The 26,137-nt window shown below is 52.8% G+C and overlaps 2 protein-coding genes across 2 annotated transcripts; both read right to left on the bottom strand.

Annotated features, from left to right (window-relative positions):
- Positions 1 to 1,886: 1,886 nt before the first annotated feature.
- Bmp8b (bone morphogenetic protein 8b) lies at positions 1,887 to 26,137 on the bottom strand. The gene is made up of 7 exons (XM_020171664.2): positions 25,807 to 26,137; positions 17,290 to 17,479; positions 16,744 to 16,892; positions 8,689 to 8,883; positions 8,212 to 8,291; positions 7,554 to 7,664; positions 1,887 to 4,803 (listed from the first exon to the last, which is right to left on the bottom strand). The coding sequence occupies exons 1-7, from the start codon at positions 26,135 to 26,137 to the stop codon at positions 4,654 to 4,656; spliced, it is 1,206 nt and encodes a 401-aa protein (XP_020027253.1). The 3' UTR covers positions 1,887 to 4,653.
- Positions 13,108 to 15,232, bottom strand: Oxct2 (3-oxoacid CoA-transferase 2). The gene has a single exon (XM_020171661.2). The coding sequence runs from the start codon at positions 15,203 to 15,205 to the stop codon at positions 13,652 to 13,654; it is 1,554 nt and encodes a 517-aa protein (XP_020027250.2). The 5' UTR covers positions 15,206 to 15,232; the 3' UTR covers positions 13,108 to 13,651.

The following is a 26,137-nucleotide window of genomic DNA, read 5'->3' as shown; positions in this document are numbered from 1 at the left end:
GGTGATGTATCTTCATGCCAGCTGTCTCTGTCAGGCCACATAAGGGCAATGGAAATCAGAGGTCATATAGCAGTTCCTGTCTTCAGCTGCCTCTGTTCCTACACTCATGCCAGTCTTGTGGCCCACCCGTGTGCTGATTGGCCTCACTGGTTCCTATGTTTATTTGTTCACTTTCAGTCTACAGATATTTTAAATACTTAATGATTCAAGGTGCCTTCTCTTCCAGGTACTATGCTTATTTTTATCAGGAGACAGGAGGTTGGAAACTACCGGGACCTAATCCAGCTCATTGCCTGTTTTTATGAATAAAGTTTATTGGAACACAGTCACATCCATTTGTTTGTATATTATCTATGGCTGCTTTCTCACTACAGCAGCAGAGTTGAGTAGTTGGAGACAAATACTGTTTGGTCCCTATATTTGTCAGAGTTTTCCAGAGAAACGTACGTGTGTGTGTGTGTGTGTGTGTGTGTGTGTGTCTAAAACATACCTTCACAGCAACACTAGACTGGTGTTTGACCAAAAATGGGGTACCATGGCCAAGTTGATCCTGTTAAGCTCTTTATGCTCGGAGGGCAGTCACCAGCTTTGGGACAGGCATTTGAAGCTGGTGACTATAATACTGACTTCCTTGTACAAGAACCAAGAGGCCATGGGTAAAGAGCTTGGCACAGCCTACCTCTCATGAGAGGACAGAGTCCCATGATGCTAGCCTGGTCACTACTGGGTAGCCTGGGGAAGTGAGGCCATTAGGTACTTCTGATAACTCAGGTTTGGAATCATTGGGTATTCATTTCTCTCCCAGTGCTTACGTGGGTGTCCATACTGGAATCCTGCACAGGTAAACTGAAGCTCAAATGATGTGACTGCCACAGGTCACTCAATGGTGTGGCAGAGCTGGCCTGCCTTTCACCATGGCAGTGGAGTTCCAAGGGGCTTACTGGGCTCAATCTCAGCTCAATGGGGGTGGAAGGCCCAAGTTCTTGTGGGGAAACAGGAAATGTACTATGCTGGGCAGGAGGAGAAAGGATGCGCAGTAGCCTGGCTACCTCAACCACTCAGCACCAGCCCCTGTTCCCATCTGGGAAGCGGACCCAGGGGCGCTGCATTGGGCCCAAAGGGCAAGGCTGTCCCTTCCTGTCCATGTTCCCATTGTTCCAGCACCAAGACCAGGTGCAGAGTTCGGCACCATTATGTGCCCTGCCTGTGACAGCTACACAAAGACCAGGACTGCTGCTTCCAGTTGCTGCAACACCTGGCATAGTTAAGGCAGCTTCCACAGCCCTCAGGAATGGACGCCGACATTTCAGTGGTGAAGAGTCTCCTACAGTCTAGGTGATGGGGAACTACGGAGTCATGTTTCAAAAAATATTAGTAGGAAAGTTTTCACTACATAATGAAGAAAAGCATAAGTAATTCATGTAGTATAGCATACTAGTTTTGTAAAAATTATAATATGTAAAAAATTTTATATGTATATTTTAAGAAGCCTAGAAGTAAAGTAACCAAAATAATAATGGTGTATTTATCTGAGTCACTGGACTATGGGGATTAGAATTGTATGGTTTTTTTTTTTTATATTGTCCACTTTCCTCCAAAAGTGTTTTAGAAATGAAAGTATTTTTAAAAGTGGGTCAAATGCTTGCACAAGGTCTTCGTATTACTAGTAGAACCCTGGATGGTCAATTACCTCATTCAAATTACGTGGAGGGTACCTGGTGTGGGCCTCAATGTCTTTGGGATCACAGGAGGTTCACAGTGGGTCACCCTTCTCATCAGGTATTTGCCAGGCTTTTACGGGTAGTGAGACAAGTCTTGCTCGCCAAGGAATGCCTTGTGTAAATTTTTTAGGAAAAACAGCTCTGAAATAAATAAACACTCCATCATTTGCAGAACACGGTTTTGTTTAATGGACAGACCCAGAAACAGTTCTGATGAGCAGTTCATTTGTAAGAGTAACAGGTACCAGTTGTAAGCACTTCCATCCCAGGTATCCTACATGTTTGTACATGTCTAATCTTTGTAATGTCTCTGGAAGAACCAATGTCCTTCTCTATAGAGGAAGAAGCAGAACCTGGATTTGCATCCATTTTCTTTGAAAAATCTGTACTCTCAAAACATAGCCTCTTTTCCTATTTCATAGGAATTTTTCAGGAATGGGTGACATGGCCTGGAGGCCAGTATTGCTGTGCATTTCTATTTTTGAGTCTTCCTTCCTGTCAACTGTCACTGATTTCTCACCCCATCAGTGGGTCTGAACTGACCACCTTTATTTAACCTCCTGGTCTGGTGCAACCAGATAAACAGGCCCCTCCCTAAGGCAAGGGAAGGGGAAACAACATCAGGGCTGCCAGCCAGGACACCAGTTCAGTTGTTTCTGCTTGGCTCAGCAGAAACGTAACTCCCAGGGAAAATGCATGGGTTTTGTGTCCATTCACAAACTGTTTCATTGCTCAAGGGCTTTTCCACTTGATTTCATTTGCTAACCGTCAAAAATTCCAAGTTGATGGCCAGGTAGGTGGTGATGCCTTACTGTCTTTCAATTCTGTGTGGAAAAAGATGACAGCTGCTATCGTTCCTCCTATTGTGCACAGCTTGACTGCCTAGAAAACTTTGTGACCTCACAGACATTCCCTAACTATGCCAGATCATTGGCTACTCACTAAAGATACCAGAAGTTAAAAAAAGTTGTCAAAATAACTGGCTAATTTGAATTTTACAATTGTGTAAAAGACAATCCTTGATGTCGAGAAGAAAGATTTGGTAGAGAAGTTCTAGAAAGCATCCATGTTGTGTGCCAACTGATTTTGTGGCAGCTACCTGGGCTCCACATTCAGCAACACGAGGCTGCATTTGTGCCCAGTGTGATAGACTTGGACCTCTCTGCTTAAATTCCCTGGCTGAAGGCCCTTTTGAAATCAAAAAGTCCCATTTCCTCATGTTATAGAGAGAAATGGAGGCCAAGATAAAGTAGCTCCTTAAGGTCAGGTCTCCTTATATGCAGGCAGGAGCTGAGATTCCCACACAGATGGGGAACCTTCTAGACTGTCTGGACCCACCTCAGGGAGGGTCCCTTCCTCTGCACAAGGGAGGCTCTCCCAAGCCCAGGTAGAGGGGCTGCTGTCCTGCAGCGTGGCCCTGGCCTCACCCCTGCTGCCAGATCTGCCTCCTGAAGGCCCAGCAGGTGTGCAGAGGAGCACATCCCTGGGCCCCACCTTACTGTTGTGCCTGTGGATGGGACGGGCCCAGGATCTGCTCTTAATGACACAGTTTGGGTAGCTGGACTCTGTCTGTTCCCGCAGGTAAATTACAGGCTTAGTGAGTCCAAAATCAAATAAACACTGCAACTCCCAGCAGCTGCTCCAAGGAGAACAGCCATTTCCGGGAACAGTGGAGGCTGAGACAAACCTCTCCACCCAACTTAGTCTAATTACTACCTGTCACTCCCCTGGGACAGGGGCCCTTCTTTGACTCACATGCCCCAGAAACAGCACAGGGCTGCTGGGCCCCAAGAGTGACAACAACTTTAGTGACCCATGTTTTTAAAACTCTAAGACACAAAAGCACGTGCTGACAAGTCCCTGACCTTGCTTAGGCCAGGTGACAGGCTGCTCAATGTTGCAGATACATTGCTCTGGGGGAAATGGATTGCCCTTTAACATTGCAGAGGATGGCAATCAGGTCTCACTTCACATGCCACTCTGATCTGTTGTCAGACTGCCTGGAGTCCTGTGCTGATCATTTGGGAATTCTGTCCAGATTCAGAAGAAAAAACATCAAGGTTGAATATCGATGTCTGCCATGCAGAAGGAAAAGAAAGATGGTAGCATCTGTGCTATGCACTGTCTTCATGGACCACCCAGAACAGCCACCCTGCTTGCTCAGCAAAAACAAGTTTGCCACAGCCCTGAGTGCCTGGTGGGTCAGTGTGATGGCAGACAGATGGGTGAATTGGAAACCCCCGAGATTTTTCTGTTTCTTCAAAACAAAATGTCCATGTACTGTATGTCTTTCCCAGACAAGGCAGGAAGATGGGGGAGATACGTGCCATGGCGTTCCTTCAGCTTGTTTGTGAGCTGACCCTGAATGCCTATCTGTGGCCAGAGGGTTGGTAATTCAGATTCATAAATATACACTACTGAGGGCAGGTCCGTATTTAACGCTTCTCCAGAAATGCCCACTTTTGCACCTGGGAGGGACAGGCTACAGGTTTGGAGGGGTTGAAGGAGTCAGACCAGACCCTGTCCACACAGGGAAATGGACAGTGAAGAGCACCAGGTGGCCAATTTAGGGCTCCAGGTGCCTTTCAGGTCACACCACACCTGCCCACAACACGGACCTGTAATAGGCATGAATAGGACTACAGACAGGACTTTTATGCCAACGCATGTCTCCGGTGAGGAGCTGGTGGACTGCTGCTAAGGACTCAGACCCCTAGGGCTGCAGGCAGGACTCTCACTATTCTGGGCCTGGACAGGACCAAACCCTGGCGCGAAGGAGGAAGGGGTGGGGACATGAGGTTTGAAGGCCCTCCCTGCCACCCTACCCTTGGGACTGGTTGGGTCTGAAGGTTTCCTGCCTCTGGAGAGCGGGCTGACCCCGATGGGGAGCGGCGGCTGCAGCAGGGCAGGTCCGCAGGGCCTTGGTGTGGCCTCAGTGGCAGCCGCAGGCCTTGACCACCATGTTGCGGTGCTTGCGCAGGATGACGTTGTTGCTGCTGTCATAGTAAAGCACAGACGTGGCGCTTAGCTTGGTGGGCGCACAGCACGCCTTGGGGACAGTGTCTGGCTTCATCAGGTGCACCTGGCCAGGGAAGGGACACAGGCAGGGTCATGAGCACAGCGGCCTCCTTCAAGGACCTGCCCAGCCCAGCCCCAGCTCGTGCCTGCTGCCCACCCCAACCTGTCTCACAGGTCTCAGTCCCCTAGCCACACCTGAGGTCATTATCCACCCACGACCAGGGCACGTCCCCCCATGCAGGTCTGTCCTGCCCACTGCCCTCAGGGCACAGCTGGGACACCTGGCAAGGCTGATGAGACCCTGCACACCTGTGCTTCAGCTCTCCAGACCCCCTGCCCACTCCCTGCATCACCCACTCCGGCCCAGACGTGGACAAACTTGCTGGCCAGTAGCACCACCTCCCCTGGGGCCTCCCTTCCCTACTCTTCTCTGTGCTTCTACTATGTCCCATCAGGTCTCAGCAGCAGCCTTGCAGACTGTCAGCCAAGGAATGCACACGGAATCAAAGGGTTCCCCTCTCCCAGCCTCTGGCCTCTGGGGAAGAGGGTGGGGAGACGGGAGTGTTTCAATGGACACATATAACAAAAGCAGAGCCAGCTGAGCACAGGACACATGGGAGGTTGGATGGGTAGGCAGGGTGGCTAGTGAGGGGCCTGGCATCCTAGGCCAAGGGCTAAGAGCTGTTCTGGGGATAACAGGAAGGACCCAGAATCTCTCAGTCAAGAATAACACAGGCCAGTTTCCATATTAGGAAGATCCCACAGGTTGCTGTGTGGACAGAGGCTATAAGGGGTGCTCCTGGAGGGACAGCTCTTGGCCCTCAGGACCCCAAGGCTCTCCTCATGAATCCCAGACTCTCCTTGGGCCACTGTGGCTCCTCTTCCTGCCCAGGTAGCCCTGTCTCCTCTCCTTCCTCCTCCCCCTCATCCTCCTCCTCTTCCTCTTTGGCCACTTCTCCTGCAGGGTTGCTGCTCCTCTCTAGGGGTCTCGTCTGGAGTCAGGACAGAGATGTCCACGTGCATGGCTCTCACACTCCAACATCGCCTTGGACCTCTGCTCAGCACCACCGTGCAGATCCACCTGTGCACCTGGCCTACCATGTGGGGTCTGGTAGGGCCTCAGCACGGCTACTGATGTCCTCTGACCCTGACAGCAATTCTGCCTCCATGCCAAACCGTCCAGTCTTCATCCTCACCTCACCTCAGTGGGTGGTGCCCTCATCTGCGTGGGGCTCAGGCCCTACCTGGGGCCTCCTTGGCTCCCCTCTTCCTTCTACCTGCTCCCCGAGTGTGGAGGATGCTCAGCACCCACTGTCTACGCAGACCACTTCCCAACCCCCACCAACCTGCCCTGACTCCTGTTGGGGCCATAGTCAACCTCACTGACCTCCTTGCCTCCTCCACTCTTCACTCTTATGGTCTACCCTGCCACAGCTGCTACACTTCTAGAGAGGAATTCAGTTGCAATAGGTGCTTTGCTAAACCTCCAACAGCTTCTCAGTTTACTAGGACAGCTTCTCAGTTTACTAGGACTGATGTCCTTACAGGGATCCCAGGCCATAGAGGAACCCGCCATGTCCACCCCAATCCCATGCCCTCCCCCCTTCTTGCCCTTCTCCCTGCAGGCCCCTCCAGTCTTAGGGCATTTGCACTTGCTCCTTGTCGTGGACAATTTTCTCTACCCCCTGCTCCTAGTGCAAACAGGCCCAGACCTGGCTTCCTCTTCATCTTTGAATGACTTCCCACTGGGCTTGCCTGTGTCCTCACTGTGTCTTCCACAGAAGACAGTGGCTATTCTGTCTTGTTTGCTGCTTGACAGGTGGTGAGCACTCACTTTTCTGAGTCCCTGGGGCCTGGGAGGCCAGTGGCTAGAGGCCATGGCTGAGACATGGTGGGGAGGGGATGATCCCTGAAGGGGCAGCACACCCATCACACCAGGGGCCTCCCTCCCCTGAGGCAAAAGGGCTGGGTGCCTCGGCAGCCCACACATCCTATCACCACCCTCAGTTGCTTCTTTCAAGACAGCATCTTCTGGGCATCCATCTAGTGACGCACTGCCCGTTGTGAAAGGAAGTGGTAGTTAGCATGGCTCAAAGGGGCTCCTGTTAGTTCCTTACTCTCTTCCAAGAAAGCACTTGGAACAAAGACCTGCTAGAAAAACATAAGGTGTAGGATACTGGGCTCTAGGATTCCAGGCAAAAAGTTCAACACCAGAACCAAAGCACAAAACTTGGCAATAAGGCACCGTGATCCCACTGGAAACTTCTCCATGGTGAGTGTGGCTAACTGAGGCTTCACCAACGCAGCGAGCTGGGAAATCACTGCCAGGAAAGAAGCCAGGGTACGCCCCAGTAGAAGCCAGGTGCAGGGCACACTGGGGAGTATCTGGCCAGGCGAGGGTGGTGAGTAGGCAGATGCCACATGTGCACTGTGTGTCTGTGTTTCAGGGAGGCCACCTACCAGTGTACCCAGTGGACCAATGCATGGAGATCACACAGGCATGTTCATCTGTGTCATGTGCACCTGACTCAGACCACAGAGCTGTGCCTGTGTCCATCAGGACCCACCCCACAGGTCACTGAGCCCCACACAAGAAGCATAGTGTCCAGAACCTGTGTGGACCCAACTGTCTAGCATTAAGTCTGCTGGGCACACATGCAGCTGAAGGAGGAAGCAGCTTTTCAGAGTGGGGCTGTGGCTACCTGGCTGAGTCCCTGCAGAGAAAGCACCTCTGGGCAGCAACTCTCTTCCTTCCAGCAGAGAATTTCTTTCCTCAGCCCCCCACCCCAGGGGTCCAGCGGCTGCAGTACTGACCAGGGACTGCAGGATGGCATGGTTGGTGGCATTCATGCATGAGTCCAGCGGGAAGGAGCACTCTCCATCACAGTAATAGGCCGAGTAGCCCTGAGGGGCGATGACCCAGTCCTAGGGGAAGGGAGAAGGTGAGTTCAAGCCATGTGGCCTCTCCAGGGCTCTTCAGCCCAGTCCTGACAAAGGAGGCCTGGGGCTGCCCCTCAACCTCCCTGAGCCTCAGTGCCCAGTATCCCACCCTCAGTTCCTCTTGGGTAGCCCACATCCCAGAAGCCTGAATCTGGTCAGTGACCCTCAGTAGATGGGGTTGGGTGCAAGTTCTGTCCCTGACACACCCCATCCTCTGCTGTTTTCCCTGAGCCTGCCACCTTACATCCCCTGGGGCTGCAGTTATAGCAAATGGTGGAGGCCCTGTCCACGAAGCCTCAGTTTCCCTGCAGTAACAATGACAGTTCAGTTGGCTGAGGGCTCAGGTAGTCTCCGTGTTCATGGTTTTTATATTAAAACCACTTTTACACCATGAAAGCAGCGTGTTCTCACTTTAGAGAACTTGAAAAACTCAGAAGGAAAAACTACAGAACAAAATGAAAGCTGTCTGCATTTCCATCCTCCCAGGATATGCCATGGCAGTGAGTTTGGGAGAAGGAAAGGAAGGAAGTACCAGCCATCCGAGGTCCTGGAAGCTGACGTAGAGCTCATGCCGACGGCATAGCTGCCGACCACGGGAGCCGTGGCTGTCATCTGCAGGGACAGACAGTGCCAGGTCAATTCTGGGGCTCCTGCTCTGAGCAGTTACCATGGCGGGGCAGAGGGGCACATTTATCAAATAAAGGAGCAACAGGAAACTAAACCATTGGGTTTCACAAATCCTATTCTGGATCCCTGCTCAGGTCTTGACCCAGCTCAACAACCTTCAATGGCTCCAATCGCCTTGTCTTGCAGGCCTTCGAACTTCAGAATCCAGAACACAGCCCAGCAGGAACCTCAGCCATCTATCCCATGCTTCCACTTTCCTCTGAACACTGCTCCTGACTCCAGCCCACCTCCCTGCCAGGCCCACTCCACAGGCTCAAGGGCTTAGGGATCCTCCCTGGGAAGTAGGCTGCAGCCCAAGCCCAGGCCCAGGCCCTGCACTCACCAAAGATCCCTGGGAGTTTGTTGGGGTGCGGCAGCTCATTGGGCTTTTTTGGCTGCCTCCTCTTCGGGGGCCTCACTGCACGTGGGACACGGGTAGGACTTGGGCTGGCTCTGAAGAAGGTGACCATGAAAGGCTGTCTGGAGCGTGGTGCCTGTCGCCCCAGCAGACCGGCCAGGCCAGGATCCACACTGTGCCCTGAGACAGAGAGGACAGAGAGTTACTCACTGATGGTGGCCCTGCTGGGGACACAGCAGGGGCCTCTCTGCTCCTCAGCAGGAGCTAGAGGCTGGGGACCTGAGAGGACCCTCTGAACCTTGGTTTCCTCATCTGGAGCAGGGAGTCCCAAGTCCAGCTCCAGCTCCCTGACTGCTGTCTGAGGTGGGGGAGGGGGATGTTGTCAGAGGGCCTCAGGGACCCCAGGCATCACTGCCAATGACCTGGAGGTCATGGATATCTGTGCACCATTTGACAGGTTTTTCCCCACTAGTTACCTCAGCACTCCTTACAGTAGTCCATATTTCATACTTCACAGAAAACCCATCAGGGTCACCCAGTGATGACCACAGTCCACTGCTAGTGTTACTAGGAACCAGGGCTCCCTCTGCAGCCAGAGGACCCAAGGCCCGGGTGGGCCCTGTCCTCTGCCCGCACTGTCTGGGGACGTGAATGTGTGATTTATGAACCAGCAGCTCATGGCAACCTTAGCTAGGACTTGGCCAGGACTTGTTCTGCCAGCAATGTCCTGCAGGGCCTTCCCCAGTGGGGACATCACTGGGAAGACATCAGAACAAAGTCATAGAGCCCGGAGTTGGCCTGAGTCAACTCATTCCAGGGCCAAGGTCACTAGACCGGGCTGGTGGTTAGAAAGAAAGAAGGAAAAGGATGCAGGGAAACATGATCTGGGCCTCAGTCCCAGAAAGAGGAAGACCATGAAATGGACTTTACAGATTGGGGATGCCATTAAAAACAGAGTCAGCCTCAATATGCAGGCCTCCACCAAAACCAGCCTGCCTGCTGCTGTGTCCTGCAATTGGCCTCTTGTCTTTTTCAGTGATAAAAGCAGTGTAATAAATAACCACAGTGAAGAAACTCCTGATGGACCAAAGTGGTGCCATAGGCCTGTAATTCCAGCTACATGGGAAGTAGAGATTGGAGGATGGTGGTTTTAGGCCAGCCTTGGCAAAAAGTTAGGGAGACTCTCATCTCAACCAATAAGCCAGATGTGGTGGTACACCTCTATAATACCAGTTACACAAAAGCAAAGATAGAAGGATTTCAGTCCAAGTCTGGCCCTGGGCAAAAATTCAAGATCCTCCCAGCACCGATGCTCATTTCACATTTCTGGGCTTATTCCATTGTGCTGATTTAAGTTTTACACAGTCGTCAGCACAGCAAAGAAGTCTGTATTTTTAAAAACTTTCTAACATAAATGTTTTCCCTATTAAGCTTAGATCCCACAGAAGGGAACCAGCAGGGTGGGGGAGAGGCTGATGGGGTGAATATGCTCTAAGTACATCATATGCATGTATGAAAATAGCATAATGAACCCACTAAAAGCTGTTAAAAAGAAGGGGGTTAAGAAAGAGGAATATAATTTGATGAATTTAAATATACATTACAGGTATGTATGTAAATATCACAATAAAGCTCTTTGTACAATTGATTCATGCTAATTAAATTTTTTTTAACTAGTCCTGACAGGAAACATTTCAAATTCCTAAAATCCCTTCGAGCAGATATCCTGGACTTAATCATTAGCTCATCATTAGGAGTCAGGTTATTTCCTGGTTCTGTTATAGAGATGAGGATGCAGAACCTCCTCACTCTGAAATTCCTCATACCGAAGCACAGAAGCTCGGTGCTGTTCATTTTTGTGTCTCACTAGACACAAAAATGAACAGTTAACAGAAGAGTACACTGTATGTCCATGTTGTAAGCACCAATGCACAGGCACACATTGCTCTTTTCACAGACAGACACATGCACGTTCATGTGTGCATTCTGCACTCAGGTCTGTTTATTCCACACGTATCCTACCAGCTTCTCCACTGCACAGCACAAGTCAAGGCCACTGCCTGCTCCACCTACAGTCCATGCAAAGGTCAGCCCTTCAGCAGCTGGGGCCTCAGACCAGGTGTCCACTGGCTATTTGATGGAACGACCCATCCACCTGGAGACCACACTTTGATGTATACATCATCTGCACCAACAAATGTGCTGGGACCTTGAGGTCAAAAGGCATGGGGTCAGCGCTACAAACTGCAGGGCTGGCACTGAGAGGAGGCCAGGGAGAGCCATACGAGAGTGCAGAACTGGCTGGGTAGAGGCCATGAGGAGTCAGCCGCTGTGAGGATGCTGAGTCACAGGTGTAGAGGAAAAGGCAATAGAGATCCCAGAGCACACGATGGATTGGCTGTGAGCAGAACTGGTATGGGAGGTGGGGCATAGTGGCACGGGGATGGTCATAGTGCTTAGCACAGGAGTGGGTCCCACAGTCTGACACATGGGGTTGCCTCAGAGCTAGGGCAGACGCTAGGCCTGTGTGTGCCACTGCTCCCTCCTGGGGAGCCCTGAGCCCTGGTTGACAAGAAGCTACCGAGGCAGTCTGCCCCATGCTTGGTCCTCCTTTGCTTTTCTTTTGGAGAACTGTGTTCAAGGGTCTTCCAGGGTTTCTGGCCATGGAACTGTATAACATATTAGGTCAGTTATGTGGAAGATCCTTGCAGAACTCCTTGGAGCCAGCCTGGGTAGGTATTGGGGACCTCTGGGGCTTTCACAGCCAAGAGAGCTAGACTGAGGGCCTTTGGGTGCAGCAAATCCAAGGTTCCCATTTTCCAGAAGCATTAATTAAGGCTTGGAAAGAACAGGAATTTTTCAAGTGCCTGAAGCAAACAGATGCAGAGAGGGATATTTGTACCCTGCCCAGCAGACAGTAGAGGCCTGTTTGGGGTCTGGGGTAGGGGTAGGGTAGGAGCGCAAGTAGTCTCACACTGGCTTTCCTTCTGAGCTATGCATCCAGCATTGCTGCAGAAGCCACCACCCTTGCTGAGCCCAGAGCTCCCCCATCCCGACAGATCTTCACTTTGCCCCTCAACCTTGGACAGACCCCTGTTCCAACTGGCTTCAGGGGAGGCCCAGAGAGGCCTGGGCAGACCCCCACCCGAGAAAGGCAAAGGTGGGACTTCACGAGCCTCAGGGGTCCAGGATCCCTGTCTCTGGTGTGACCTTGTGAGTCAAGTTGAGTGTGTGCTCAGCCTTTTACAGTTGAGTATATGCTGGCCTGTGCTAAGATGTGGGAAGTCCTGTGTCCTTCCCCCATAGGCATTGATGGAAGATGCTACCCCTCTGGGCCCAGGGAGCCCCCTGAGGCTCCAGCTTTACCTGCAGCTGTCAGGCTCCTCCTGATCCCTTGCAGGGTTCAAGCCTTCATTCATGTCCATTCCACAGTTGTGTCAGGACACATGTTGCCCCATCTCTCCCCAAGGTGTCCTTCTGCTTTGGGGCCAGGTGGCCCTTCCTGCAGCCCTGGCCCCACCTCGCCCTGCAGGTGAAAGTGACCCTGATGTCATTGGACCATTTGTCTCCCTCTCCTTATTCTCCTGACAGACCTCCCACCTGTCAACATCTGGAAACTTCTGCCTCTCTACACTGCTTCTGGAGACTTTTCCCCACCCCCAGGGCAAAGCAGGTGTCCAGAGGCCCAGAAAGTGCCTGGTTGTTGACTCAATATATCCCATCACCCCCATCTGCTGGAGTCCCTCCCCTTCCCCACACCATAGGTTGATCTCTCCATCCTGGGATCTGATCCTTCCTTGAAGTGAGGATCTAATGCGGCCCTCAGAAAGGAGAGTAGAATCTACTCTCTGACCAGCGCTCCTGTGGCTGTGAGGATCCTGGAGTTGAAGGTACCAAGAGAACCCTGCACAACAGGCCCTCAAAGCACCTCCACATACAACACACACACTCTCACATATAACACACACATTCTCTCTCTGACACACACACACACACACACACACACACACACACAGCTATCTACAGATTGTTTGACTTTAGGTGTGAGACTATAGATTCACATTCCAGAGATGCTGTTCAGTGAGGAGGGAAAATTTCACACAGGCCTGTTGAGCCTCCAGAACACAAGGGAGGACGGACATTATGTAATGTGGCTGACATGGGATACTGCAGCCTAAGTAGAGAGACCTGGTCCAGGCCATCAGCTAGGTTTCTAGGCCTTTGTGACACACATGGGGACTGGTTATGTACAGAGGAGCCATCTAGGTAGAATGCCAGCACCACCCATCCCCCCCCCCCGCCCTCCCCAGTTACCAGGTCCCTTCCCATGAAGATGTTCCTGCCTTCCTTTTAAGAACACCTATGCAGCTCCCAGGAGAAGGGATGAGCGAGGAGGAGGGCAGGCCACAGGGAAATACAATCAGGATAAAATGCAGGTCTGGGAAGAGGGGTCAGAGGGGCTAAAGGACAACAGCTTCCATGAGCACAGCCTTATGCAAACTTAGGTTTGTGTAGTTTTCATGGCAACCGTAAATGGAACCATAGGTGAACTCTGGGTGCGGTTCTTTTCTCTGTCATCATTTCCCCACATGTCGAGATTCAATTGTGAGGAGAGGCACTGAAGTGAAATCCTGCTGGGGACCCTCTGGAGCTACAGGTGATTTACTGTAACACCACAGAGGGTGGCTGAGGGAGGGACATCTAGTGGCCTCAGTGAGTTTGGCAGAGGTCTCTGTGGTACTCACAGGACACATGGGTTCAGGTTAGACTTTTTCCCTCTGTTTTTAATTAAAGTCACCTGCTCCTGACGGAACATAGTTTGTCTGGCTACAGAAGCCTGAGAGCCCAGCAGCACTAGTGAGGTCCTGTGCAGAGCATTCAGGTGGTCACTGCGCTCTCTGGGGAGAGCAGCCCCAGAGCCCACACTTGGGTCAGGGCTGCTCCCACATCAGGTTGCCACCTGCTGCATGGGCCTGAGGTTTGGGGACACAGCAAAGTCACAGCCTGTGCTCTTCTTGAGTTCATCCATGGTACAGCCTTCCCAGAGCTCCATTAGCATCAGCCCCTTGCTTTCATTCACGTCAAACACGGCCTTCTCAGTGATGATGCGGTGCACACAGTTCTTCCCGGTCAGCGGCAAGGTGCATGTCTCCAGGATTTTGGGGGTCTTTTCTTTGGTGCAGTGCTCCATGGTGATCACCACTCTAGTATTGGGACTGGACACCAAATCCATAGCCCCACCCATCCCTTTCACCTTCTTTCCAGGTATCATCCAGTTGGCCAAGTCCCCATATCTAGAAACCTGCATTGCACCAAGCATGGTCAGTTGGAGGTGTCCCCCTCTGATCATGGCAAAGGACTCATCACTGGAGAAGAAGCAGCCCCCAGGAACCACAGTGACTGTCTGCTTGCCTGCATTGATGATGTCCGGGTCCACTTCTTCCTTTAATGGGAAGGGGCCCAAGCCCAGGATCCCGTTTTCGCTGTGCAGATAAACTGTCTTGTCGGGGCTGATGAAGTTGCTGGCCAGGACAGGAATCCCGATGCCCAGATTGGCATACATGCCATCCTCGAATTCCAGAGCTGCGCGTTTGACGATCCGGGTCTTAATGTCCTCTTTCAAGCTGGATTTGCTGTCTCCCTTGTTCCGAGTGGTTAGACGCTCGATTCTCTTCTCGAATTTTGGCCCCTTGATCACGCGATCTACATAAATGTTGGAAACGTGAACATCTTCTGGAGGAAATGTGCCCACATCCACAATCTCTTCCACCTCCACCACGGTGACATCAGCGGCCTTGCACATGGGCAAGTTGAAGTTGCAGGCGCTTCCCCTGAAGACCACGTTGCCTGAGCGGTCAGCCTTCCAGCCCTTCACGAAGGCGAAGTCCGCCCTGATTGCATGCTCCAGGAGGTAGTGCTGGCCCTCGAACTCCCGCACCTCCCGGGGCTGACTCAGGCTGAGCCGGTGGCCATCTGTGGAGTAGAGGACAGGTGCACCCCCTTCCTGCACCATGGTCCCGTATCCGGTGGGCGTGTAGAAGGCAGGCACACCTATACCACCCGCACGAATGCGCTCGGCCAGAGTGCCCTGAGGGGTCATCTCCAGTTCCAGCTGGCCAGACAGGAACTGCTTCTCACACAGCGCGTTCTCCCCCAGGTACGAGCAGATTATGCGCTTGACCTGCTTGGTGGTGAGCAGGAGGCCCAGGCCGAAGTCGTCTACGCCCACGTTGCTGCTGACCACCTTGAGGTCCTTCACGCGCGTCTTGAGCAGTGCCCCGATCAGGTTCTCCGGGATCCCGCACAGCCCGAAGCCCCCGAGCATGACGGTCGCCCCGTCTTTGACGTCAATCACCGCCTCCACAGGGTCTGTGTAGAACTTGACGCGGGAGCAGGGACTGGTGGAGAAGCGGCGGGCGCAACCCTGGAACAGCTCGGGCCCCGCATGGCCGGCGGGGACGCCACGCCCCAGCGCAGACGCCAGGAGCCGCAGCGCCGCCATGGTCCGCCCGGCTCCACGGCCAAGGACCGGCCAGAGACCCGCCAGTTGCACCCCAGGAGCGCGCCCTGGCTACGGCGCGCGTCACAGAGCAGGGAGGGCGCGCATCCCGGACCACGTAACAGCTTCACCGAGTTCCTGGCCAGCCGACATCCCAAACCCGCCGAGCTTCCCGCGACAGTGGGTGCCTGATGAAGGGGCGCTGCAGGATCACCTGATCTGGCTGATGCCCAGGGTACAGCCACCGTTCACTGAGCAGTGGTTAAGCACTTGGTTAGTCCCCTTGGTAACTTGCAGTGAGTCACTCAATGTGGGGAAGTTACCTCTCCCTCTTAGAAAGGGAGGGTCTTATTTTTTTCTTTGTTTTTTGTCGTACTGGGGTTTGAACTCAGGGCCCCTTGCTTCCTAGGCTGGTGCTCTACCACTTGAGCCACTCTGCCATCTCTGTTTTGTGTTGGAATTTTCAAGATAGGGTCTCGAGAACTATTTGCCTGAGGATCCTTCTGATCTCTGCCTCCAGAGTAGGTAGAATTACAGATGTGAGCCACTGGCCTTGGCTCAGAGGTTGTTTGTTGCTGTTGCTTTTGGCACTACTGGAGTCTGAACTCAGTACCTCACAGTTTGGTACCCCATCACTTAAGCCACACCCCCATCCTCTTTTGCTTTTGCTTATTTTTCAGGTAGGGTCTGGTGTTTTGGGTCTGACCCAGCTGGACCAAGATCTTCCTATCTAAAGCCTCCCATGTAGCAGCATTACAGGCCACTACCACACATGGCTTATTGATTGACATGTCTCAGGTTGTACGCCAACAGAGAACTTCCTGATCCAGAGAGTTCTTTAAGATCCTGATACTAACTCTCGCTCTCTCTCTCTCTCTCTCTCTCTCTTTCCTGTACACTGCTGTTAAACTCTGAACACCTTGCCCAGGTCTAACCTGACTCAGAGTGACCCCTAGCCACTCCTCTGTCACCTCTCCTTCCAAACTCTCCCTCCAAGGCTCTGCTCCTCCATTTGGCCATCTTGCTGGACCTTAGTCCAGTCTTGTGTCCACTTTGGGCCTCGTGCCCACTTTTGCCTCATGTAGAGGAAGCGCTACCAAAACACTGTGTGAATGAGTGAGTGAACCTCATTCTGTGGATGAAGAAACAGCTGTGGAAAGGGCAGTGGCCTGCCGAGGTCACTGACTTAGGACACCGCAGAGTCAGGATTCCAACCCAGACCCTAGCACTCAGAGCCTGAGGGTGCAAGATGTCCCCCCTGTGCCCTGCAGTGAGGAACCTAGGCTGCTGCATAGGGAGAGGCACCCTTTTCTGGACAGGACCAGGGACTCTCTCTTAGGAGCTCAGATGCTCTGTAGACCCAGAGGAGGAAGCAGTCTCCTGAGGGCACCTCTCTCTTTCCACTCACTGAGTCCTCATAGTGGGCACAGACAAGAAAGCTGGGCACATGGCCCCAGTGAGGCCACTCTGTACAGTAGCCAGGCCTCTGCTGGAGCCACCAGGAGCCCAGAGGCAGCTCCCAGCCGAGCACTGAGCCTCACCATCCTCGGTTTCCACACAGAGGCGGAGTCCCAGGTCCTTGTTACGGTTCAACAGCCAGCGGTCACTGGCTGCCGTGACGTCCAGCACCAGCCAGCCCTCGTCCCCAGCTCGGAGCGTCTGAAGATCCAAAAAGAACAAGTCAGACTCCCTGTGGACACGAAAGAACAATTAACTGAGGGTGCCAAGGCCAGGCACAGAGCCTCTGTGTGTCTGTTGCCCACTTTAGGGGCATTACTGGAGCATCTCGCTGCCCTGGCTCTGGGCTGGGCCCCTTTGGTGCCATACTTCACTGATAACTCAAAAATGTGTTATTGTACCCATGTACAGATGGGGAAGCTGAGGCTCAATGGTTCAGTGACACATCCAAAGCCCCCAGTCAGGACAGCAAGGTGAGGACTTTCTGGCCATGCATCTTTTCCCAACTCTGGGGCTGTCCTCCAAGGAACCTTCCCTTTCTGGGAAATGTCCTACCATACCCAGGGCTCCACAAAACCTTAACCATTAGACAATGAGGTGGGGTGGGTGCCTTGGGCAAGGGAAGGTACCTGTTGGAGTGCTCCTGGACCACCTCGAACATGCTGACATGCAGGGTCATGTTGAGCAGATGGATGCTGGGCTCCTTATAAATCCGGAACTCAGCAGCTGTGACTGCCTCCCCGGCTGGAATCTGGGTCAGGTCAAAGTGGAACTCCTTCCAGTGGGGCTCCTGGTGGTCCAAGGCACGGTCACGCTCCACTGGAAGGCAAAGCAGGGGCCCACAGTCACTAGCAGCTGGGATGGCTTGAGCTTCAGAGTAGGGCTCCAGGCAGCCTGCTTCCTCCTCTGCAAGCAGGCTTGTTCCAGGCTCTGCCCCAGGTGTAGATGGGGATCCAAGAGGTCATGTGCTGAGGAACTCAGCAAATGCTCAATAGGCTCAAGCCCCACTGTGACCCTCACCAGGTACCCTACTTGTTCCATGAACCACAGATGAGACAGCAAACAGGCCCTCCTCTGGGAGCTCCCAGGAAAAAAGGGAGATGGATGTCAGACCCAAGGCAGAAAAAGGCCACAGTCCCAGGAGGAAACCTGGTGGACAGGGACATAACTGACTGCATTTAAGTGGGACAGGGGATACCCCAGAGCCTGACCTTGTGCTTGGATTGGAGATGGGAAGCTGAGAGCTTAAATTTGACAGCTGAATGGGGCCATCAGGGAAAGAGCACCACAGGAAGGCCCAGTCCAAGCAAGGCTGAGGACAGAAGGACCTGAGGGCAGGGAGGGAGAACCACTGCCAGAAACCAGAGAAGAAATTACCCAAGTTCTCTTTAGGGGGTAAGAAGGAAGAAGAGTCAAGGCGTAAAGGAATAAGAAACACAGAGGCAGAATGACAAACTCCTGGAGAAGCTTTCAAGTGCTAGAGAAATCTCAGGATCCATCAGTGTGGTGAGATCTGAGCAACCTTCATGGAGGAGGTGACATCTAAACTGCCTTGAAGGATGGGAAGGTGTCCTAGTGGGTGGAGGAGGTGGTAGGGGTGCTATAGGCAGAAAGGAACTGGTATTCCCAGATGAGGAAGATAGGAGCCATCCACACACCTGCACTGTGGGGTGCAGCAGTACTTTCAGTCGGGGGGAAGGTGGAGGGACTTGGAATCAGGGCTGGAAGTGAGCTGTGCCTCTGGTTAGTGTAGAGCCGTGTGATCTGAGAGGTGGACTGGAGGAAACCATGGAGGTAAGGGTGAAGGGTTAAGGATAGGCTGGGGATGTGAGCTGAGGTAGAGACCAGGGTGGGGCAGTCCTAGCTGTCTGGACAAAGCCTAAAGTTGTGGAATAAAGTCCACATCTGCTCAGCTGCACCAAAATGTCCAGCACGGTATATTTCGGGCAGTCAGTCTTTAGCCTCCTGTCACTTTCAAACATCAGAAATCTGTGTTTCCGGAAAGCAGGGGTGGGAGCCATGCAGTGCCTATCCCAAACCCAACACTGAGATTTTAATTATATGTGTTGTGTGTCTTTTTAAAAACTGTCTCTGGCTACTGGGCTTAGCAACCACATGTCAGGTTTTAAAAAGCACCAGGCTATGTGGCTGGGGCGGATGTGGGGAGCACTTCCTGTCCTAGTGGTGGGGACCTGGTCCAGGGATGGACATGCACACAGCTGTGCTAGGAGGCCAGGAGGTGGGAAGGCACATTGTGCAGGAAGCTCCATCCCCAGACCAGGGAGGAGAAGAAATGGAACATGCAGTGCCCCATAGCAGCTCAGGCTAGTTTTTGAAGTTTTACTTTATGATCAGAACAAGACTTTAAAATACCTTTTCCAAAATAGATGTATTCACTCACTCATTTATTCTTGCATAATACTGTTCTGGATACTGTAAATGCCTGAGGCCCTGGGTTTGATCCTCAACACCACAAAACAAGTGTGGCTCAAGTGGTAGAGTGCCTGTCTAGCAAGCACAAGGCGATAAGTTCAAAACCCAGTATCACCAAAAAAAAAAAAAGTAAAATAGGGGATCTTTTTTTGTAAGTGGTAAGAAAAACATAGAATTATGGGCTCAAGAATGATGGCAGGGGTTAGATGCTTTCCATAGGGGCTTAGCATGGCCACTGAGAAACAGGTGAGATCAGATGTGAGCATTCTCACATAATGCTGATAGCATGCTGTTTAGAGGCATTTTGTAATGCTTAGCAAAATTTCACATGAATTTACTATTTGGCCCATCAATTCCAAAGGATCACTAGGTAAACTATGAAAAGACCTGGAGAAACCAATTCGCTGGGCACAGGAAAAGTTATGCCCAGTTCCATAGGCACCTCTAAATGTTTATTTTCCACAAAATCATAAAGCTGCCCAAAATGTTCAGACAGTGAACCAGCTTCTGTGTAGGGAAGTAGCAAATGGATTTACTTTCTTCGGCCTTAATGTGGCTCCCAGAAAAATAAACAATCATGAATCACCAACATGTGCCAATGGAACCCATGGCCTCTGCTGGAGTCTGATAAAAGCACCTCCAGATACCATGTTTCCTCCTGCCCACTGTGGGCAGGAGGAGGCCTCCCTGACCAGGCACTGTCCACATTCTGCCTATTCACACTAGGGGCCCTGTACCTACCATTCACCCAGCCCTTCAGATGTCAAACCATGTATCTATCAGTCCAACACCAACAAAGAACTGGCTATTTTTGATTCCTAGACAAAATGAGACTCACACAGATGACCTAAATCTGTCTTGTTTCTGACCAAAAAAAAAAAAAAAGACTTCAAAAGATTCTCCCTTCTTCCTCCAAGTCAGAGTGGCTGTCAGGAGAATCAAATATTCTGAGCTGTCTGACCTCTCCTGCCTCCCCTCAAACCTTTCTTAGCTCTCCCCTCAGGGCCCACAGGAGGATCCTATGCTCAGTTCTGTGACCCAAGGTCCTCTCTGAGCCAGCCCGGCCATGTGTCTATCTGCTGTGCTTCTGCCTGCAGACATCTTCCTCCAGAGTCACTTTTGGGGCTGTGCTCTCTGAGGTGGCTCCCTCCTGCCATGTCTAAAGGCTGCTCTCCCCTCAGTTCATCTGAGGAGCATCCTCTTCCCCTTCCCACCCCTCACAGACCAGGCAGTTGGCCTGTCCTTTCCCTAGTGATGGGAGTATATGTCCTGGTATGCTGCCCCTCTGGATGAACTCTTTAGGGTAGAGGCTGAATATGTGGGGTGTCAGGTAGCTCTCAGCAGCAGACTCATTAAGTCCTGTGTTTCAGGATGGAGAAAGTACCTTCTGTCCTTTCTCAGGGTGCTTGTCCCAGCACAGAGGCTCAGTGTTCAGCCTCCAGTCCCTCAGGCTGGGGCATCACTGCTGGTCTGGAAGTGGCTTCCACATCACAACATCCTCACCAGAGGCCACTTAAGATTCTATATTGCTAGGACTTTTTGCTTCTCCTACCTAAGGTAAGAAACAGTCTCCCCAGAGCCCTGGAGGAAGATAGACTGGGACTGTCTGGCTAGTCCTGCCTACTAACAAAGGCTGAGGAGCCCCATTTAGACCTAAAAAAAGACCCTGGTCTCCTCAGCCCCTTCAGGTTAGAGGAGGAAGAGCCAAGGAATTGGTGAACTGTGGATTCTGCATCCTGAAGGGATTTCTTACACCAGATACCTCAGCACTGTGGAGAGGAAGCCCAGGTTCATTTCTGAGGTATTTTCAGCCAGTCTCATTACAAACTTTCTTCAAGAGCTGTTGTCCTAAGTGGCTATGCACACATAATTACTGGTCCACTCATCAGATAGATTCAGACCCTAAATTAAAAGAGAACACCCGCCCAGGCTACCACATCAAGCCTGCCAAGGTCAAAAATAGTCCCCAGGATATGAGCAAGAAGGATGCAATTCCTCCCGTTGAAATTCGGGAAAGAACTGAACAGTGGGAATTTTCCAGAAATTGGTGATCATGGTGACAGTTCCTCTTGCCTGAGAGGGAGGGGCTTCTGTGATGAGGTATGTTAGTTTATACCTCCCCACCTCATGCTCATCACTGGTGGATCCCATAAGTGGGCAGGGAGTGAGCACATTCTTTGCTGCAGGGGTGGGGAAACTGAGGCCCAGAAGGGGCAGAGACTTTGTGAAGGTCACATGTGAGGTTAGGGGCCCTTATGTGGACTTTTAGATTTGGTGCCAATATGAAATGAGTGGCCCTAGAGTTCGGTGTAGCTGTGATATTGGGATTGGGGGATCCCATTAACAAGGGTCCCTAGAATGTCTGCTGAATACATTTTCCTGCAGGCAGGGCCCGGTGCAACTTAGGGTCTCAGGGGAGGACTCAGGAAGTTGCTGCACCCATTATCAGCACCACAAAAGGGTGGACGGGTGGTTTCTGTCCCGCTGGATGGGACCCAGGCTCTATCACCTGACTTCAAAGGTCCCAGGCCCCTGCCACTCCTCTCCACCTTTGTGTCTGCCCTGAGCACCTACACACAGGAGCTGGGGCACATGGTGGAATGGGGATGCCATGACGAGTCAGATTTGGTCTGTTTTCAGGTTGCTCAGTTTCCCAAGGACCAGGAGAAAGAGGAGCTGGGGGTGTTTCTGAATTAGACAGAGTGAGCCTGGGATCCTAAGAGACATATGCACTATGTGGGCTGGGACTCCATTGCTGAACAAGCCTGCCTCTGCAGCATGGAGTTGGGCTGGGGTTTAGGGAAGCCCTCGTCTACCCCCTTTTAAAAGAGAGGTGGAATTCTGGCAAGCAGAAGAGGAGATGGAAATGTTCTTGGCAGAGGGTACAAAGCAAGATAAGCACAGAGGTAGGACATAATAGATCAGCTCCATTTATTAACTTCCTGCTGTGTCTACATCCAACTGGTCACAATGCACATCTGCCCTGTTCTACAGAAGCCTGGGGGACCAGCTTCACTTACTTTGCCTTAAAGATATAGAAACTTGGTTTGGAGACTTTAAGCAACATCTCACAGCTCCTAGTTGCACACTCAGAATTAAAATCCAGGTTTAATATATCCATGGAAAGATGTGTACAAGAATGCCTAGGGCTGGGGATGTAGCTCAGTTGCAAAGCACTTGCTTAGCATGAGCAAGGCCCTGGGTTTGATCCTCAGCACCACACACACACACACAAAAATTCAGAACAGCTCTATTTATAATAACCCAAAACTGGAAACAACCCAAATGCCCACTGATAAGAATAAATTAATAGGGGTAAAATACAAATGAATGGGAAAATGAAAGAATTCCCTGGTAAAAACACAAAAGGAGTGACTCTGAAACCCTAGAGAGAAAGCATCACTTTTGAAGGTCAAAGGGCTGGTAAGGCAGGGAAGGACCCAGGCCCCTATTCCCACGCATCCCTGATTCTCCCAGTTCTCCCAGATCCAACAACCTCAGCTCGTCAGCACTCCTGTCTTTGGCCACTTGACAGCACAGGAATAAATTAGTCTGGTTCAGGAAAGGGTTGGGATCAAGGTGAAGATCCTGCCTAGACTAACAGCCTGTTAGTGCTGTTTGTGCCTCAGTTTCTCAGTCTGGAACAGGGGCACCTGCCTCTCCATTGAAAGAAGGGAAAAGGATTAAGAAAGCACATGCAGAGTTGGTTCTTCCTGCCTCCTCCCAAGGAGAACCTCCTCCTCCTAGAAGGGCCAGGCAGTCCCAAGGCGATCAAGTACAGGGATGGGGCAGCCTTGTGAGCAGGGGTCTCTGGCACAGGCTGAAGATCATGGCTGGGAGGTCCCTCACTTTTCTGACACCACCCATGCAGATTGAATGAGAAGGCAGAGGACCAGAGAAGGGATGTGGATGGAGACAAGCAGAAACTAAGGACAGGTCCAATTGGTGAAGATAAGGAACCTGGGTCTTGTGCTTAAGGCTCAAGCTCAGCTCAAGGAGCACAAGGAGACCAGGGACAGAAGCCATCTGCTTCACAGGGTTACAGCTCCCTTTACTGCACCCTGACCCTGAGGGCCCAAGGGTCTTCAGGCTGAGATGGACAGAGGCCAGGCAGGGTCCACAGCTCTGACCGTAGCCCTGGCTCACAACACAGGCTCTGAAAACCATGCCAGGCTTCTAAAGGACCTCCTCCTCACTGGTCTGAGCCCTGGTGGGAGGCCCAAGATGAACCCCAGCTGTGAGCCCTGCAGGCTACTATCAGCAGTCAGGGGCCTCGCAGGCCCAGGCCTGGCTTCTCAGGAGCCAGAGGAGGCTCATAAGAGAGGTGCAGCTGGAGATAGCAGGTGTGGGATCTGGGCATGGACACCAACACCACAGGGACTCTGCTATTAGACTCCACAGTGGTTCTGGGGACCTGACCTTCAGGTTGGACCTGGGCCTCCAAACATGGAAGGAATCCTGGTACATGTCTAATCCCCACATATGGCCTGGGTAATTAGCTGTTAAAACTACTGTGGCCAAGGGAGTTGTACTAGTGCAGTGAGTCCATCCGAATAAAGAAAGCCCTTCTGATGGTGCCACCCACAACCAGCTGCCACTGAACAAAGGTCTGCTTGTTAATCCCAGTGTCAGAGGCCCAGATCCTAATGGAACACACAGAGACAGTGTGGGAAGAAATGGGATGTGGGATCCACAGCCATGGATGTTGCTCTGGATGTGCTGTGTGGCCATGGGCTGGCCATTTAACCTTTCTGAGCCCCTGTAATGGGGCTGGCAAAAGTTTCTCATGTTGTTGCCAGGACTAAACAAGGACTAGAAGGTGTGAAAATTCAAATGGTAGATTTTATTGTAAATGTAGGTTCAAATGCCTCTTGCTAGCTTTTAGAATCCATTTCTAGATTTCCATGCGCATGAGATATGTGGAGATTACTGGGCATCTCTAACCACAACTGGGCCACAGGGGGATGGGGGTCAGCAGTGACTAGGCCTAGGTTTAACCCTCCAAGATGAGTGGGGCTGTCTTTCTGCGCTTGACCCTCTGTCAACCAATCATATAACAACCCTGAAGATAGATCTCTAGGAACTCCACTTTAGAAGGAGAGATCCAAGGCTCAGAGAGGACAAGAGGACTCTACTAAAGATGCACAGCAGCAGTGGGCACTGCTCCCTTCACAGCAGCAGTTCCCATCAGGCCTGTGCATGCCTTGACCCAGGGGATGCTACAGAAAGCAGGACATGGGATGGGCAGTGACTCATTCTGATGGGCGGCTCCCCTAGGGACATTCTTGGGCAACTCCATCCTCAACTCTTCTTGGTCCTGAGCCCTGGGTCAGCCTGTCCTAAGGATGGAACTCCAGTCCCAGTCCCATACATGGTCTCCTCTGTTCTAATTCCTCACCCTACCCTCTAAGCAGGCAGGCAGTGTCCAGATTCCACTGGCCTGGCCCTGGCCCTGAACTCTAGGCTCTGGTTTGCAACTGCCTCCCACTCTGCTCTCCCCCACCTCAGCCCACACCAGCACTGGGTGGGGACAGCAGAGACTTGGCTGTCCCCTCTTCTTGATCTGGTGTAGGAAACAAAGGGCTAAGGACCCCCACACACCCCGCTGTCCTGTGTTCCTCCACCCACAACCCTGAAAGCTCTGTCCATCCTCAAACCCTGGCCTGACAACAGAAATATCACCTCCTTGAGCACTGGGTGTAGAGCCAGACAACTTGGGCCTGTCCTGTGCTATTTGAAGCATGCCACTGCCTCTCTGGGACTCCCTGTTCTCACCTGGAAGATGGGGAGACTGTGGCTGCTCCCAGGGATGCTGGGAGGATTACAAGGGCTGCTGCGGGTGAGGGGAGTTGGTGGTCATAGCAGGGGTCCTCTCCCTGCTCTCAGCCTCATGGCCTGGTCCCCAGACTCAGCCTGCTGTCTGCTCTAGCCCAGGCCCTGCTTGTCACTAGACACAGACAGGAGGCAAAGCAGGTGGGGACCTGCCCCACAGTAAGTTCTCATGGCTTGGATGAAAGGGACTGGGGAAATAGTGCTGAACTTTCAGGGATAACTGGCTCCAGGGCTTGTAGAGGATTCAGCAGAGAGGAAAAGCCAAGCTTACCCGGGGAGAAAGCCAGGGACCCAAGCTGCCCCTTGGGTCACTCACAGGTCTCTGAGCTGGGTGTCCCTCCTTCCCCAGCTGCTCCCCGACAGTGCCTCACCCAGGCTTCCTGCTGCTCAGGCACAGCCTGCATGGGAGGCAGTTCCGGTCACTTTGATGATGTGACCACAGGTTTCCATGCTGACCTTTGTCCCTCTCCTTAGGACTGTCCTTATCACAGCCTCTGCTTACTCATCATTTTCTTCAGGACCCGACTGTCTTCCTGGTACCACCCAGGTGGGCCCGGTCCTCGCCCCGTCCCGGTCCCCGTCCTGGGTGTTTGGGGGCCGGGCGAACGCTGTCCCGGGAGCTGTTCCTGTCGCCGCACAGCTCAGGGAGAACCGCGCCGGCCCCCAAGCAGTCGCCGTCCCCTGGCTCCTGTCCACTGCACCTGACTCGCGGTCGCCGCCGGGGCCTGGCATTGCCCTAGGATGCACACACTGCATGGCAGCCGCAGTTCACTCCCGAGGGACCAGCGTGAGGGCGCTGTCACCCCGACCACGACGCACACCCGCCATCCACTCCCGCGGGCACCACCGCGTCCCGGCCGCCATCCCCGGGCCGCACTCACCCATGTTGACGAAGCTCATGACCAGGTCGGCGCGGCCCAGGCGCCGCTCCAGGGGCCCGGCGTCCTCGTCGTCGTCGCCGGCCATGGCGTGGTAGAGGTCCAGCATGAAGAGCGGCGCGGACGCGGGCAGCCGGGCGGCGGCGGGCGGCGCGCGGGGCCGGGGCCGCCCGGGCAGCCCGAGCACCGCCAGGATCTCGCGCTGCATGTCGCGGCGCTCGCGCGCTCCCAGGAGCCGCTGGGGACAGCTGGGCGGGGGTCGCGGGCCGGGGCCGCCGCCCAGCGCGCACAGAGCCAGGCCCAGGAGCCAGAGGGGCCCGGGGCGCGCGGCCAT

The sequence above is a fragment of the Castor canadensis genome, chromosome 7 (genome assembly GCF_047511655.1).
Source record: "Castor canadensis chromosome 7, mCasCan1.hap1v2, whole genome shotgun sequence".
Classification (NCBI taxonomy): Eukaryota; Metazoa; Chordata; class Mammalia; order Rodentia; family Castoridae; genus Castor; species Castor canadensis.
This window is presented reverse-complemented; position numbering and strand designations above follow the sequence as displayed.

Bases quoted from the DNA above. Each gene is read 5' to 3' on its own strand.
- Oxct2 (XM_020171661.2), bottom strand. From the start codon at position 15,205: ATGGCGGCGCTGCGGCTCCTGGCGTCTGCGCTGGGGCGTGGCGTCCCC.
- Bmp8b (XM_020171664.2), bottom strand. From the start codon at position 26,137: ATGGCCGCGCGCCCCGGGCCCCTCTGGCTCCTGGGCCTGGCTCTGTGC. The intron at 17,480-25,806 runs GTGAGTGCGGCC...TTTGCCTTCCAG, and splicing joins CATGAGCTTCGTCAACATGG to TGGAGCGTGACCGTGCCTTG. The intron at 8,884-16,743 runs GTGAGGCTCAGT...TCTCTGTCTCAG, and splicing joins CTGTGTGGAAACCGAGGATG to GGCACAGTGTGGATCCTGGC.